Below are 15,436 nucleotides of genomic sequence, written 5' to 3'. Positions count from 1 at the left end.
ACCATTAGGCCTATGTATGTAACGGCAACCGCAGAAGGGGAGAGCGGTGATTGCTCAGGGCAGCACAGTGAATACCGCTTCCTCTACCAAAAGGATGTTACACTTACATGGCAAATACAGAGCCGTTCTCTTCTGGGGAAATACCGGGTAGACGGATGTCTTATGTACGCTCCTCCTGCCAAGTGCCTGGGAGAAAGCGATAGCGACAGCCCTGGCCTCCCCCAGAGGGCTGTGCCCTGCTGCAGTCGGTCCGACAGCACACGGACCCCCAAGAGCAGGCCGAGAGTTTGACTGCATTAGCAATGACACGCAGGAGTACTTATATTGTCTTGAAAAACAACCTTTTACCACAAGATGCGACTTTACATTGCACACAGCCTCCTTACATTTGAGTGACAGGGGTAATGCCAAGAATCTTCATTCCGTTGGCTAGAACCGAGCGTGCAGCTTGAAAGAGACAGAGCCTTGCCTGGAAAAGAAGAACAGCTGTCAGCTTGGGGTACGGCTACAGACTAGGGCGCAGTGCTTGGGACAGCAGTGAGGAGGAGCCTGTCAGAGGTGAGAACGCCGCACACCCTCTGTCCCCATGCAGGGCGCTGCGATTTGGACATACACATCATGTGCATGCTGAGTAACGCACCAATGCTGGCAGAATTCACACCAGCTGTTCATAGCGCACTGCGGTGTCAACAGAGGGACACTTTTGTCAACAAGGGGAAGTGGGAAAGGGGTGTCCAGCCCCGTCTGGTATCCTCAGGGCAGAGTGACCAGAGGAGGTGCCTGCAGAAGAGCTAGCAATGACTAAAAAGTGACAATCTAATTTTCATGCGCTGCAGGCTGCTACAGCCTGAGGATACTGCTGGAATCCCACTTCTTGCTGGACCCGGGTTAGAGGCTGTCAAGCAACTGTGGGCTGCTTTGCAAATGTCACCCGTCCTTGTCAATGTCTTAGCTGTTACACAGCTGGCTGTTTGGGAAGGGCTCTTACAGCCTTGCTCCAAAAAAATCGTTCTTGAAAGCTGTCACACTGTAAGATATTTAGAACTATTTTCTTTACAGGATAAGGAACTGAAATTTTCCTTGTAGGCTGGACTTAGTGCATCTCCAAAGGAGGGAATACCCACAGCATCTAAGCTCAGATGCAGCGTGCAGCTTCATCCCTTCCACTGAATTTTGCCCCCCACCCCAACACAGCTCAACACTTCCTACCAAAATCAGCTAGGTAACTGCTTTTGAAATAGATGAAAGAGAAAGTAAGGCAGTGTAATTAATATATCATTTACGGAGCAGTTAAGGGGTCAAACTTTGCCTGGGAGATCAGTAGAAAATAATTTGCATCTGTGTGGTACTGCACATTAACAGTTGTCAGCCTCCGTGCTTTAGCTGGAAAGGCAGTATAGACAACTTGGGCTATGTAGGTGGCAAGAGGAGGAGGGAGATTCAGTTACCTCCTAATTCTCTGTCTTCCCACATAACCGCTAAAGGAAACCATCAGAGATTAACCAGCAAGTTAAATGCTCAAATGTTTACTGTTCAGAAGGAAAGGGGTATGACTGGGTTCGGAGCAGTTGTCCTTAGGAAGCATTCTGTTTTGGGAAGATCAGGCAGAGCAGCCCTTTCCAGAGGGCACAGCCATGACCAGCAGCCCTTGCCTTCTCCAAGCAGTGTGGCCCAGGGGAGAGCCCGCCTGTTGGCCCATCAGCCTGCAGGTGCGCATTCACCCGAGGGGTTACACAGCGGGGCTGGCAAAGTCCACCTGGGTCATTCCTCCGGGACACAGCCTCCAGCCAGGTAACAACGTGGTGCCGTACCTGGGCTAGTTCAGGGGCGCTGCCTTTCACAGGAAGGGTTTTGTGTGCCACAGCTGCAAGGTGGCTGAAATGGAAAACACGGTGAGAATGGTGAGAAGGAGCAAGTCTTCTGACGAGAGCGGTGCTATGGGCTACAGAAAGCAACAGAACTGGAAGAGCCACAGCTGCAGCGTGCCAGAGCCTTACTCCTGACAGCTTCTTTCACCTAGCTGAGGCAGGATATGGTTTTCTGTAGCCTGCGTGTTGTCAGGCCATGCCATCAGCAACTTAATGCTTATAAAATAACCCCAAAACAATTTCTCCACTCCCCGCCCCACCCCCAAAAAAAAAAAACCACCAAAAAAAACCCTGAAAAAAACCCAAGAAAACACCCAAACCAAAAAAACCTACCAAAACTGGTCTGGAAAGATCCTTGGGAGCCTGCCCTGTTATTCCCAAGGTGCATGCTTCCTTATACCGTTTTCCTTAACCTGTTAAAGCCTTCCCCACGCTCAGGCTCTACAGCTTCCTCCAGCAAGCCTACCTCTGTGTTTCACTCTGCTGTTCAGTCAGACAGGGCCCTACGGGCACCCTCCCTATGGAGGTCACAGAGGCAGTGTGACTTACAGTAGTAATATGCTTTGTCCATCTCAACACATGTGAGTGTCAGTGGTTAAAAGGGGTTTGGACAAAATTTGCTAGCTGAAATGTTGAGATTTGAGAGTGTATTATCAGCTCAAATCTGCTCTTTAAGATTTGATTAGTCCAGCATGACTTTGGGTTCAGACACTGAGTTACAGCCAAGTGATTCTTTTTTCTTGAAAGCAATTAGTTTCTGAGGAGGCTCCTGGCTCCTTTGTTCCTGGTTCCAACTTCAATCTCTACTATTTATTATTTGCTGGCCTACTTTAGACCTTTCCTGCTCCAGGGAAACTGTCCCACAAATTTACATCTTCCCACTATTTTTACTCTTCAAAGCAGTGCAGATATGAGGGCTGCAGAGCCAGCTCAGGAAGACCTGTCCTTACCAGAGATGGACGCCAGTATCAGCGATCACCTTACCTAAGTGTGAGGAGGTAGCTGACAATGTGCTTGGGTTGCAGATCCTGAGAAGATCTATATAGCACCTCATCATACCTGCGAGGAAAGGAAAGGATTGTTTGGTGTTGAAGTGGTAGGAAGATGTACTTAGACATAAGGCTCATCAGACTTGCTTAAGTTAGAACAAACATACAATCACAGCTGCAGAATTAACAAAAATAATCCTCTGAACCAGACCTAAGCCATGTAATTAGCACACAATTGATTATTTCTTCCTCGTTCACTTATTATTGAAGGAGATATTGCTTCTGCTCCTCATCATGCAAACACCGCAGATGGCAGAGCTCAGAGAGGCAGGCTATGGCAAAGAGTACACAAGAGCTACGTTTGCCCCTGGAACATTATGTCTAGTTCTACATTTCAATACTAATTGTAAGTTCCTAGGAACAAAAAACATGTATTGAATAACCGAGGCAGTCAAAATAGTCCCCTAGAGGATGCTGCCTTTAGTAAATACAGCTTAGAATTTTAAGTAGCTAAAGGGAATCTTATAACATTAGAAAAGACAAAAAAAAAGCAGGTTTACATAATCCTGGAATAAAAACGCCTTATGTAAGACAGTATTAAACTGGATAATACAGGCAGAATCATGGAGAGCCATATTTTTTCTTCATATGTTCTGCTGTCCACTTGTGCACATCCTCTTTCACAGCCTGCAAGAAGTTACCTCTGGGGCTGAATAGATTTCCAGTTCAAAGTGGGGAGTGGATTTCCTGATCTTTGCTCAGCTCCCAGGCCCATCCCCGCCAGGATGCCCAAGCTGAACTTCCCCAGGCTCCTCCTGCTTGAAAGGCAAGTTCCAGGAGAACTGGGGAGTGAGCTCTGGTAATGGGGGCTCAGTGGTCACTCACGTAAGAGCTATAGCAGCAGGGAGGGAGGGCTCCCTATTCCCTTGGCGGGTAAGCGACAAAAACATCTCTTACACGTGCGTTCAGCAGCTGACCTCAGCCCGCATGTCCCAGGTGGCCGCTGTCCCACCTGGGAAGGTCACTGCCTTTACACCACTGTGCAACAGACGTGAGAGAGACAAAAATCAGGGGGACCTCTGCATTGTTTCTGGGACAGCTTAGATACCAGCAGCTGTTGGTATAGAAAAAATTACTATTGACTTAACAAGCACCATCAGCCATTAATAAAGCTTCATGAAGCAACAAAGTTGGGAACAAATAAAGGGACCCTCTTGATATCAACTTTGTTGCTTCATGAAGCTGTCATTTCAGTGTTGGCCTACGACAACTTGTTATTTTATCAGTTAAGTCCACTTTTGCAGGGATATACATGCTACCTTCAATCTACTATTCATTAGTCAGCAAAGTCAATGGTATTCAGAACTGGTCAGCTCATTTTGAACAGCTCCCTAACATTTGCCCTTGAACAGCAGCAGAAGCAGAGCCATGGGAAAGTGGGCTTCTGACAACTCCAGAGCATTTGCCATGGAAACTTTTCAAGGAGAGTCTACTCGTGGCAACTCACAAGGAGGACTGAACAGTAGTTGTTACTCCTGAAATCCCAGGATATTTAAACACGAGTTTGTCAGCCACTGAGTGGCCTGGTCTAATGTAACGGATAACCTCAATATTGCTTTCCGCTGAGAGTGAAGGCCCCAGGAGATGTTTCATACAGATTCTGTATGGTGCCTGGCCAGACTCAAAGGCCTTGCAATAAGCAGACCTGAAGCTCCCGAAAAATAAGAGCCCTGCAGTGGAGCAACAACCTCTGTTTGAAAAGGGACACATCCCTGGGATGCAGTGATCCCTGCCAATCAACCTGAAATACAGTAACCCTGTCAGTTTTCACACATAAGACAAGCAGCTATACACTAATCTGATAAAAACCAAGAAATGACCCAGGAGTTTTCTGTGAGATACAACTGCACAGGACAAATAAGACACTACTGGTCTTATTTAGAGTGCTGGCTGGTCTTGCTGTTGCTCAAGAGAGTATGTGGCGTACGACAAACTGCAGGCGGACCTCTCGAGGCAATTATAGTTAACAGTAGGACTCTGTAACCTACAGTTGCAGGCTGAAAGGAGCCACCTGGGACTCTGGCATGACTTCTGGCAGTCCAAATTTTAAACAGATGCCCTCAAGAAGGCCTTAGTGTGGCCAGAGGAGTGAACTCTCTGGCGCTGTGCAGTGCACAATGCCGTATATAGGGCCTCTCACTAGGAATTCTGAAAGCCTCGATTACTTCCAACTCCATCACAGGCTGTGCTACATGGACAACCCCCTTGTCTCCATATTTTAATTACACACCTATGAAATAATGAAAACAGAAACTGCTCATTTTTAAGACTGAATTAATGAAGAACATTACTGCTATTAACAGGTATTAGTTGTGCACGTGAAAGATGCATGTGCGTGCATATACTCCATTTCACTTCACCCAGAAGCATTTCCTCTTCCTTTTCCCACATGACAAAAGCAGAACAAGAGAGACCAAACAACTCTGCAGCTAATATTTATAGGGAGCTTACCATATTTTTGTGAAGTCAAGAAATAATTAAGAGGCTCATGTACACAGAGTATATTCCAAATATGGAAGCCTCATATGGCTTCTGAAGTCCAGGACAATTTCAAGTGAGGGTTACTGCTGCAATTAGTATAACGCAGCAGACAAGCCATTGCCTGAAATAGCCATTTTTTTCTTATGCTTGTGCAGTCTGTGCCTGCCCAACAGCCTGGCAGCAAATCCAGAAGTTTATTTTAAGGGAAGTGGTATTTGGAAAGAGAACTAGACAAACCTGAGAAGATGCTGAAGAACTGAGATGGCATCTGGCTCTTGCAAGCACGTCACATTAATGTCAGTTAACTGCTCCTTCCCGTGCATCTGTTCTAAACTAAAACGCAAGAATGAAAAACGAATGTTGGATGAAAAACTCGTTAGCGAAGCTGAACAAGAAAAACAGTAATCTGTGCTTTTAAGAAAAAAGGGTACGTATCTCCTGCTCAAGCTGAATGAAACGCTGAGACAGACTAGCTGACTTCAACCCAAGATAAAAAAATTAAGATTTGTGCTAGCCACTCAGTATCAACAGGATTAGAGATATACATGGACAACATGTCCAGAAGCTGATGCTCAGAGGACTGGGGAGGTAGTCAATACCTCAGTGCCATCAATTCCAAGGGGATAAGGGAGCACAAGAGGAGCAGACTACAGAAAGGGATCAGCCTTGCATGCTCTCCCTGCATACCACCTCCTATTACCGTCGCCTCAGACAGACTACCAGGTTGGTACAGACCTTTGGCCTGATCCAGGAAGGTATCTTACATGCTTTTATGAAAATACGTATCAATGTCTGCATTAAAAATGCTCTGACAGATCATTATAATTGATAAAACTGTTCAAACTGGACTCTTCTGAAATTCTTTTAAAAAAATATTTAAACATGTCAAGTGTTTGACCTGAGTCAACAGGAAAGAGTCTGCTTTTAATCTCAGTTACCAACAGTAGGGAGTAACTGGTAGCCAAAACCACTTAAGTTCTGTGATTTGGTATATTTCACAAGTACAGGCATCTTGGTTTTTACAAGTTTCCTTAATCCTAGAGCCACCATTCTTCATCACTGACACCAATCACACAGAGAGGCTATTCCTAAAACTGAGAAAGTACAGGAGCAGTTAGCTCAGCCCTGTGGAAATGAGGTGGAAATTTCATTTTAATTGGCTTGCTTTTCTGGGAAGTCTCAGTGATTCCTATTGTAAACTCACACCTCTGCTGAAAAAGTGCACATGTGCCATATTTAGGGAAGGAGTTAACCTTATTAACTTAAGCAGCAGCGTTAAAATACACGTCAAACTGTACATCTGCATACAAACGCTCCTCTTACCTATGCAGTCTGGCATGGGTGTACTGCAAGAACACGCCTGTATCTCCACGACTTTGAAGAGCTCGATCCCAGCTAAACTGATAATCAGATGACAGAAGGCCCCGGAAGTCCTGGAACAATAAATTAATGTCACCTGGATATGGATCTTCATCTCGGGAGAGCAAACACCTTGGGACGCAGCTGAGACTCACCTGAATTATTAGTGCTGCAAGACCAACTTTCTCTGCTGTCTCCATAGGGTCTTCTATCTTTTTGGTTGCTGAAGAGACACAGAAAAAGAAATTGTAAGTCTGTAGTAGCATGATGACTCCCTTGCTTAGACTTGGATATGCCAATAAAACAACATCTTCTAGAACTGTGAACTAGCAATATGGAAATCATCAGGATGCATACAGCAAGAAGTCCAGGATACAAGTCGTTCTTAAAAGCTGAGATACAGCTGTTTCAGATGGGCTTTTTCCCACTTTCCGTAGTATGTGTAATGCAGATTTTAAGGTCAGAAGGGTTCATTACAACAGGCTAGATAGACTACACTGAATTCCTCTTCACAATTCAGACAGCCAGTCTCTAAGATCAGGAAGAGAATGACAGAGCAATCCAGGTTTTGGTTAAATACTGATAAAAAACTACAAGTGACATGGACCAGGTCCCTCTGGATGGCATCCTGTCCCTCAAGCGAATCACCCACACCGCTCAGCTTGGTGTCATCTGCAAACTTGCTGAGGGTGCACTTGATCCCACTGACTATGTCATTGATGAAGATATTACATAGTATTGGTCCCAGTACAGACCCGTGAGGGACACCACTTGTTACTGGTTTCCACCTTGGACATTGAGCCACTGACATATAACTCTTTGGACATGGTCATCCAGGCAATTCCTTATCCATCTAACAGTCCATCCATTAAATCCACCTCTCTCCAATTCAGAGGTAAGAATGTTGTGGGGGACTGTACCAAAGGCCTTACAGAAGTCCAGATAGACATCCATAGCTCTTCCCTTGTCCACTGATGCAGTCACTCCATCATCAAAGGCCTCTAGGTTGGTCAGGTATGATTTGCCCTTCTCCCTGGGTAGATGTGACAAGAACCTCTCCAAAGCTCCTCTAACTAACTAGACTGAACTTCAGACTATCATTACAAAACCTAATTAATATGGAAGAATCCAGGAGGGAATGTCCTCACAACACCTGCAGAAACATGCCTGCAAAGCTATTTCCAGCTTCTTCACAACTCAAGTGATATGCTTCAGCAGATAAGCAGCATGCTGCTGCGTACAGAAATCCACTATTTCCAGCTTCTTCACAACTCAAGTGATAGGCTTCAGCAGATAAGCAGCGTGCTGCTGCGTACAGAAATCCACCGAAGGGCCTGTTTCGTCTCCTGTCTCACAGGGAAGTTCACAAGGCCACGCTGGTGCTCCAGTTCATCAGAAGTGCAGTAAACTTGCCTACGTAACACCACTTTAGATGCTGGATCTTCTGGGAAATCAATGACTTGTGTTTGGACCCACAACCTTGCCTAGGAAAAAGGTGATAACATTTTGTATTTTTAAACTCAGATCACAGTGTGCTCTACTAGGGTCTCCTCTTCCCGTTTGTCTCCACTGGAGAGAAAGAAAGATTCTTATCAGAGTCTTTTACAAGGTAAGTCTGTTCCACTTCAGCAAGTGCCAAGTGCATTTTTTTTATAGTGGTATGTCATATGTCATCTATTAAATTTACAGAGTTCAGTTTGTGATTTCCTGTCCCAGCTGATTTCCTACAAACAGCAGAATATGGAGAATTCACCTCTTCTCTTAAGGCGCCACTTAAGTTGAAACAGTTTTGCAGTACAGTTTTAGTACAGTTAGATTTCTGTCTTGTGCTTTGCTATTTCTTTATGCCAGGTCAAAGCAGCCAACAGACAATTCTGAGTAGGTCATACTACTCATAAGCTTGAAAAGCGTGGGGATAGTTCATAGCCCTGATAAGTCTCAGACTGGCTATTCATTCACAAAGACAAATGTGTTTAGATTACATTATTACGTTTCATAACTGAGATTTGTTTCAAAACAGAACAACTGTCTCAGAATTCAGGCTTTTGTTTAGATGCTTGATGAGACTCGGACAAAGCTATCTAAGAGAAAGTAAAGCAGCCAATAGGCATTATACAGAGGATTTACATGGACAGCAGGATTCATTGAGATGAGCAGAAAGAAAAAGGATGCCAATAATGGAAACTTAAGTAGCAGAAGAACTGCATACAGCTAACAGCAAGGAAAGAGTTGATACAAAGGTACTTAACTAACCAGCTCCAGCTCCACACAGGCATAATTTTTAAAGCTAGCGTTGGCTGTTAGATGCCCAGCTCCAAAATCTTTTCAATGACAGTGAGGCATTTTGATGCCACATACAAGTTTGTAATAGCCTTCATGTGTATCCAAACACTTTTCAAACATTGAAGAAATTGCTATGAGTCAGGGATTTATGATTTTGAATTTAGGAAAGGGGAGGTAAGGCAGGAATTCAAACATAAGGGGGAAAATATCTACAAGCACAGGTAGGATTTAGGATCTAACAGATAAGCTCTGGGTAATGCTGCAGTGCCACCTGAACACATCATTCCTCGTAGCTGTTCTTCTGCTTACTGCTTGTGCAATGGAACATGGGTCTGCACCTCTGCCATGTCAGTTCAGTCCAGCATAAAAATAAGTTTGCTTTGCACTCAGCTATGACACGAACTTTTAAAATGAAGCTCTAAGCTCTATTCCTCTTTGCGGTAGAACTGGTGTGAACCGAGGGTCACCCTTCTACCATTCTGCCTGTCCCCTTCTCCTTGTCCGCTCTACAAGCAAAGTTATCTGGATTAAAAAAGCTGAGGAGGCAGAGCAAGGAAGTTGCAAACTATGTAACCTGACAGTTCATCGATTCAATTCAGCAGGTAACTGCAGAAAGCACAAGAGGGGGCAGCATTTCCCTGGGAACTGGTGGAATCTTTATGCATCAAGACGAAACACCCCTAAGGCCGCAGTCCTAGGTGCAGGCAAACATCCCCTTCAGCAGGTTCTGCTGCAGAGCAGTGACCTCCTGGGGACTCCCGGCAACAGTCATGAGGCTGCGAGGATGACAAGGCAGTAGTTACAGACAAGCTATGGACAATCTTGCCAGAGAAAACTGTCACAGCTACAAATCCTTTGGATGAAACCTGACTGTTCCCTGAACTCCAGCCCCAACCCTGCTATTAACTAGTTTGTCCCTCCAGAAAAAAGCAACTGTTGTCCCCCAAAAGCAGGTACTTCCTTCCCAGTGCAAAAGCATGATGAAATAATTTCATTGAATGTTAAAATTTGCAAATCTGTAATTTAGGGAAGTTCACAGAGTTGCAAAGGATTATTTTAACACTGTTTATATTATGGGAGATACAAAAAGTGCACAGATCGGGGCGTATCACAGTGATTAGTCTGATGCAGGGAAAAGTGAAGGGTAGAAAAGTCGACACATTTTTGATCAACACAGAACATCAAAAGAAATTAATAAGACCTGAAATAGCTAACTTTTTGCGGAAGCCATGTTTTGTAACATCCTTGAGCAAACTTCATTTAAAACATCTTCCAGGAAAATTACTTCTCCTCTCCGAGTCTTCATGCCTTGAACTAGACCAAAAGACACATGCTGGCACCTGTGTTGAAAAGCAGCAGGACCTAAAATTACATTTTAATCAAGAGAAATGTTTGCCATGTTTGTTCAGAGCTGGATTCTTACCAGGAAACAGCAATAACAGCTGAATAAATAGCGCTCCAATGTAGGAAGCTTGGTGATATAATCAGTAATTCTCATTTCAGCAGCCAAAGCTCCATACTTATTATATAATGGGAAAATTATGATCAGAATTATGATAACCTGGTCATTTGCAGGCTCTTGGGAACCTCTCTTGCTACTAGCTTTAGTACAGAGGACTCAATGCAATAACTTGCAATAAATCGAGGAGAGGCAGGATGTAGACAGATCAAATTACTGTGGCAACCCAGATCTGTTAATAAGATTAGAAAGGGAGTCATAATAATTCTATTGTGGCCACATTAAACTAAAAGTGTAATTAATCATTGCTAATAATAAAATATTCATTGCTTCTGCTCACAATAATCCCAAGCATTATTCTGGATCCATAACCTAAGGTAATTTTAGCGCAACTTTAAGTGCTGTGAAAGGAGGCAGACTAATATTCCTGAAGGCTAAAATCCTATATTTAACCACAAAAGACATGCAGTCTATCAGACAGGAATATGATTTCGTCTGCAGATCCATTATTGACCTTTGCTCAGATTGCTAACAAGATTGGTAATTACAATGAGTAACAGCAGGGATACGTTTCTCTGCAATTGATATTTCAAGCCTGAAGCATGATTCAAACTCAGATTCAGATCTCTGCTAAAATATCGTACTTCAAGAAGTAATCGTTTAATATGTGATCACACAATATCTCAGAAGCTATGTCATAAAGTTTCTGAAAGATTGTTTCCCTTTTTCACATCAAGCAGTTATGAAGGACCTGCTAAATGAGAGGGCTGTTTTTCACATCCTGAACACATGGCGATGTCTCCGTTCACAAATAAAGCAGACCAGCAGGAGTGGGCGCATAGAATGTAAAGGTTGGTGCTGAGGACCTGAGGCCCACATAGCAAACAATTCTGAGGGTTTGTTTTCTTCTATCCTTCTCCTTACTGGACTAGCATTAGTTGGGTCCTACAGGCCAAATGTCTGCTTGCACTCTGGAGTTCATTAGTTGCACACCAGCAGCACATCTTCTAGCTTAGTTTCATCCAAAATGCCTACATGATTTGTGCTACAGCATGGTGGTAGGTGGACACAATCAGGAGATTCTCTTCAAAAGAGCACTCCACTGAAATTCCAATGTACATATTACCCATTCTTAAAAAAAAAAAAGTATATAATTAAGATTCATAAATACATACCTTTCTGCCCAGTCATAACCCATGAGCTTCAGTATTTGGAACAAATGTTGAAAGTGATTACTTTGACTTTTATCTGTCTAAGGAATAGAATTGGTGCACATCAGAAAACTCTCCAAGTTTGATAAAGCTTTTGTAACACACAAACAGACAACATCACAGATACTGTGCAAGTAAGTCACTGCAAGCAGAATTAAGTACCCAGGAAGACAGGCAAGACTTGAAAAATATAACACCTGGAATCTATGGCAACAAGATTTTGCATCTTGTTAGAAAAAGTAATCTACCTTCTCAAAAATTATTATTCCTAGGTCATGAAGGCAAAGCCCTGAAGTGAAATGAAACTTTGATGTTCTTTAGTTTCACCTAATTTGTGAGTTGCCCATCAAACTGCCTCCATTTTCACTTCAGAACCTTACTGCTCTCATTATGTTCCCATGTTTTACATCACCAAACTTTAAGGTTTCTTTGGCTTAGAAACAGAACACCTCTTTAAGCCGTCTGTCTCCAGAACCCACTAGTTTCTACTGTCTCCAGTGTGATTTGTGGAGTTTTCCATCATGTCAGATGCATAATTTTAAAAAAGTATAAATTATCACATTTTCATATTAATGATGCATCTTGTGCTATCTTCCTCTTCCAATTACTTTCTCCTAGGACTTGAAGCAGTTTTTGACGGAGTTTATGTCTAACAATGATCTTCCTATGTGTTTGCAGCTACAGCTGTTGCTATGAAGTTCACCTTCCTACCTAGTTGTTTTGACTGCTTCACTCAAAGACTCCTTTATCCCTCCTTAAAAAACACTGCAGTGATAACCAAACAACCATTATTTCCGTATTTGTTTGGTGTTCCAAGACAGGGAGTAAGCAGTAAGTGCTTATCTGTGTTTTTTCTCAACTCTACCATTGTGCCAAGCCTCGAGCACCTGCCTCCTCTGTCACAGTTCCTCATAACCTGCTCCGCTCTTATGCATCGCCTGCCTCTCTGCCAATACACAAACAAGGCTGATAAATGGATAGCAGGGGTCAGCATTTCAAACAAGGCCCTCCAAGCTCTTTTCCACACACTTGACGTAGGAGAGAAGCTCTCTGTACCTGTAACAAAGCCAGTTCTCTCTTGCTAAAAGATCTCACAATAAACGTTACAAAGTTTAGATTAAGGCCAGATCACTGTACTGGCCAGTGCTGCCTCGCTGTTTCCTCTGCTTCTCTCCAGGTCTGTGTTCATTTCTCTTCCCCTGTTTTTACAAGGGATTTTACATTCCATGGCAGAAACTGGTTTTGGTTTGTGTGCACAACAGCACTTGGACCACGATCACAGCATTTAAAGGCCTGTTTGAAGGACTGCAGTCTTTTGTGAGTAGATATTGTGACAAATCATGACAATGCTCACTGACAAAAGACTCCAGTCCTTCTGAACTTAATTGCTTCTTCATGACGGTTCACAGGGCAGAATTTTCAGCTGAAACTAAACTAAAAGCTAACTTAATTTTGTAATTACTTGTCTTGACCAATATGCATAGAAATAGCATGTAGAATAATATTTAAAATAATTTACAGAAAATAAATTAATAGCTTTTTGTTAATAATCCTTTAAACACCCATGGAAATAAGAGCATGACAAGAGAGGCCAAGATAAGAATACCTATCAGGCAGTACAAGCTGAATTCCAGGTTTCAGCTGGCCACCTGAAAACTAAGCATCAACTCCTGTGGTTTTGGGATGCTGTGTGATACTGCAAGAAGTATAACAACGAGCTTTTGTTATGCTTGAACAATCCATATAATTAAAATTGCATGAAAACCAAATTTGTTAAGAAGGATGGAAACAAATACTAGGAGTACTACACAACTTCATCTCTGCCTAAAAGTAATACTCAAAACACAGATGTGTAAGTAGGTTAAAAAAGATGACTCTGCAGACACTACCATTTCATAAAACTACCTTTTTTTTTTTTTGTATCATGGCAAAAATAACACAAATGCTCAAAAAGAAGATTCATATTATGAAGAATGGCAATTTTTTCCTTACAAGCTGCAAAATTATACTTGTCCAAATGTAGTTTAAATGGTTAGCTTTAAGGGAGAAGTTTGCAGTCTGACACTGTGGATGATATTTAATTCCTCATATATAAAAGCATTTTCATCTCCTGTTTTGAGTGCAACGTTCAATGGAACCTTAGCACCTCTTTAATAATACATGTCACACATTTTAAAATGTTTTGAATATTTTGGCCATATCACTGCATTTTTATGAAATAAGTAAGATTTTTTTAAAATATAAATTGGTGAATGCACTGATTTACAGCATTACTAGTAAACCAATTTAATATTCTTTTAAACAAGTTGATCTGATGAAAATAAGATGATCTTATGAAATAAGACTCAAAAGCCTTTGAATAATTTTCTTGTAACAAGATTGGGATTCTGAAATACATTTGTATATAATAATTAAAAAAATAATTAATGATTAATAAAATCATGGGTGTTCTCACTTTAACCCATGAAGTCCTCTTGCCTCTGGTAACACTAAGTCAAGTCCTCACCCACTACAAAGTACTGCCACAAAACAGCAGCAAAGCTCAGCAAGGCTGGCAGTTCCCTCATCAGGCTACCTGTCCCACAAACTCTCCTAACAGTTTACGTTACCGCCTTCTCATTTTATGACCCACTTTTTCAGAAAATCAGAAGTGACAAAAATACTAACCATGTCATCCAAAACCTATGCAACCTTAGCAAGGTGAAGAGAACAGGAGCAGAGAGGCTAATCTGTCATTTCCAACCTCAACAAGAGTTTGATTATAACAGACACATCGATCCCATCACAGCCCAGTTTTGCTGCCCATCTGGTTTGAACCGGAAGAGATCAAAGAGGCCCAGGCAAGGAAGTAAACAGTTACTGGAGTTCAGCTAGGAGCAGCCACTCAACTCAAGACTATTGCTTCCACACTTGCTCATGCCATGAGCTTAACATTCAGCCCACATCCTAATTTGTGCAAAATACCCACCCAATTATTTTCTTTCTTTCTAACTGTTCCTTCTCCCTTGGTCACTACTACCTCATGGTATAACAAATACAGATAATTATCTACCCACATGAACTAGACAGGATCCTAATGCACTGCACTTTCTCAGCCACACTGCTCTTTGATGCCAGTGAACCTACTATGTTCCAGGCAGCAGAGGCAAAAAAACTCCCACCAAAAGCAAGCAATTCTCCCAGAAAAACCACAACCAAAAAATCCCTGTTCCATGACCACATGTGGGAATGGCAAGCTACTGGAAACTTCCTGAAGACTGAAAATAAAAGGAGGAATGTGACTTAACTAAAAGTCGTACTTTAAACTATCTGAGTATTTAATTTTATGCTTACTGATCTCTCCCCCTCCCTCAAATCATGGTATTTGTAACATTATCTTGACTTTTGAAAAAGCTGTACTTGAGAAGATATATGGGCATTGCCAAACACATCACAAACAACATGCAGATTTTTTTCCATGTTATTAATTGACTTGACATAAAAGAATACGGTTTTCAAAATTATTTTTTCTAAATCTGGGAAACAGAAGATTTAAAAGCATCATGTGATATGTCCTTGGTAATATTAGAGCAAAAAAGTTTCACACAAGTAAGGAGATAATTCTGCTATTCATTACTGACACCGGTAGAATTGTTAAAAAGCAAAATAGTAAACCAAGAAATATAAAAAGATTTCCTGTCTACAACTGCTTTGTCCAGATTGGTTAAGCAGTACTTTATGTGCAAT

General features: G+C 42.3%; 1 protein-coding gene across 1 annotated transcript in view; it reads right to left on the bottom strand.

The window, feature by feature from the left end:
- Positions 1-293: 293 nt before the first annotated feature.
- Positions 294-15,436, bottom strand: part of RARS2 (arginyl-tRNA synthetase 2, mitochondrial) — a gene marked incomplete at its 5' end in the record, with an annotated part of 38,562 nt that continues 23,419 nt past the window's right edge. Inside the window, 8 exons of the mRNA XM_009698485.1 lie at positions 294-469; positions 1,812-1,875; positions 2,853-2,927; positions 5,636-5,731; positions 6,722-6,831; positions 6,913-6,980; positions 10,256-10,380; positions 11,675-11,751. Of these exons, the coding sequence (XP_009696787.1) occupies positions 383-469; positions 1,812-1,875; positions 2,853-2,927; positions 5,636-5,731; positions 6,722-6,831; positions 6,913-6,980; positions 10,256-10,380; positions 11,675-11,751 (702 nt within the window). The remainder of the gene's footprint in view (positions 470-1,811; positions 1,876-2,852; positions 2,928-5,635; positions 5,732-6,721; positions 6,832-6,912; positions 6,981-10,255; positions 10,381-11,674; positions 11,752-15,436) is intronic.

Source organism: Cariama cristata, unplaced genomic scaffold (genome assembly GCF_000690535.1).
Source record: "Cariama cristata isolate BGI_N322 unplaced genomic scaffold, ASM69053v1 scaffold1194, whole genome shotgun sequence".
Classification (NCBI taxonomy): domain Eukaryota; kingdom Metazoa; phylum Chordata; class Aves; order Cariamiformes; family Cariamidae; genus Cariama; species Cariama cristata.
Note: the sequence above shows the minus strand (reverse complement) of the source record. Positions and strands in the feature narration are given on the sequence as shown.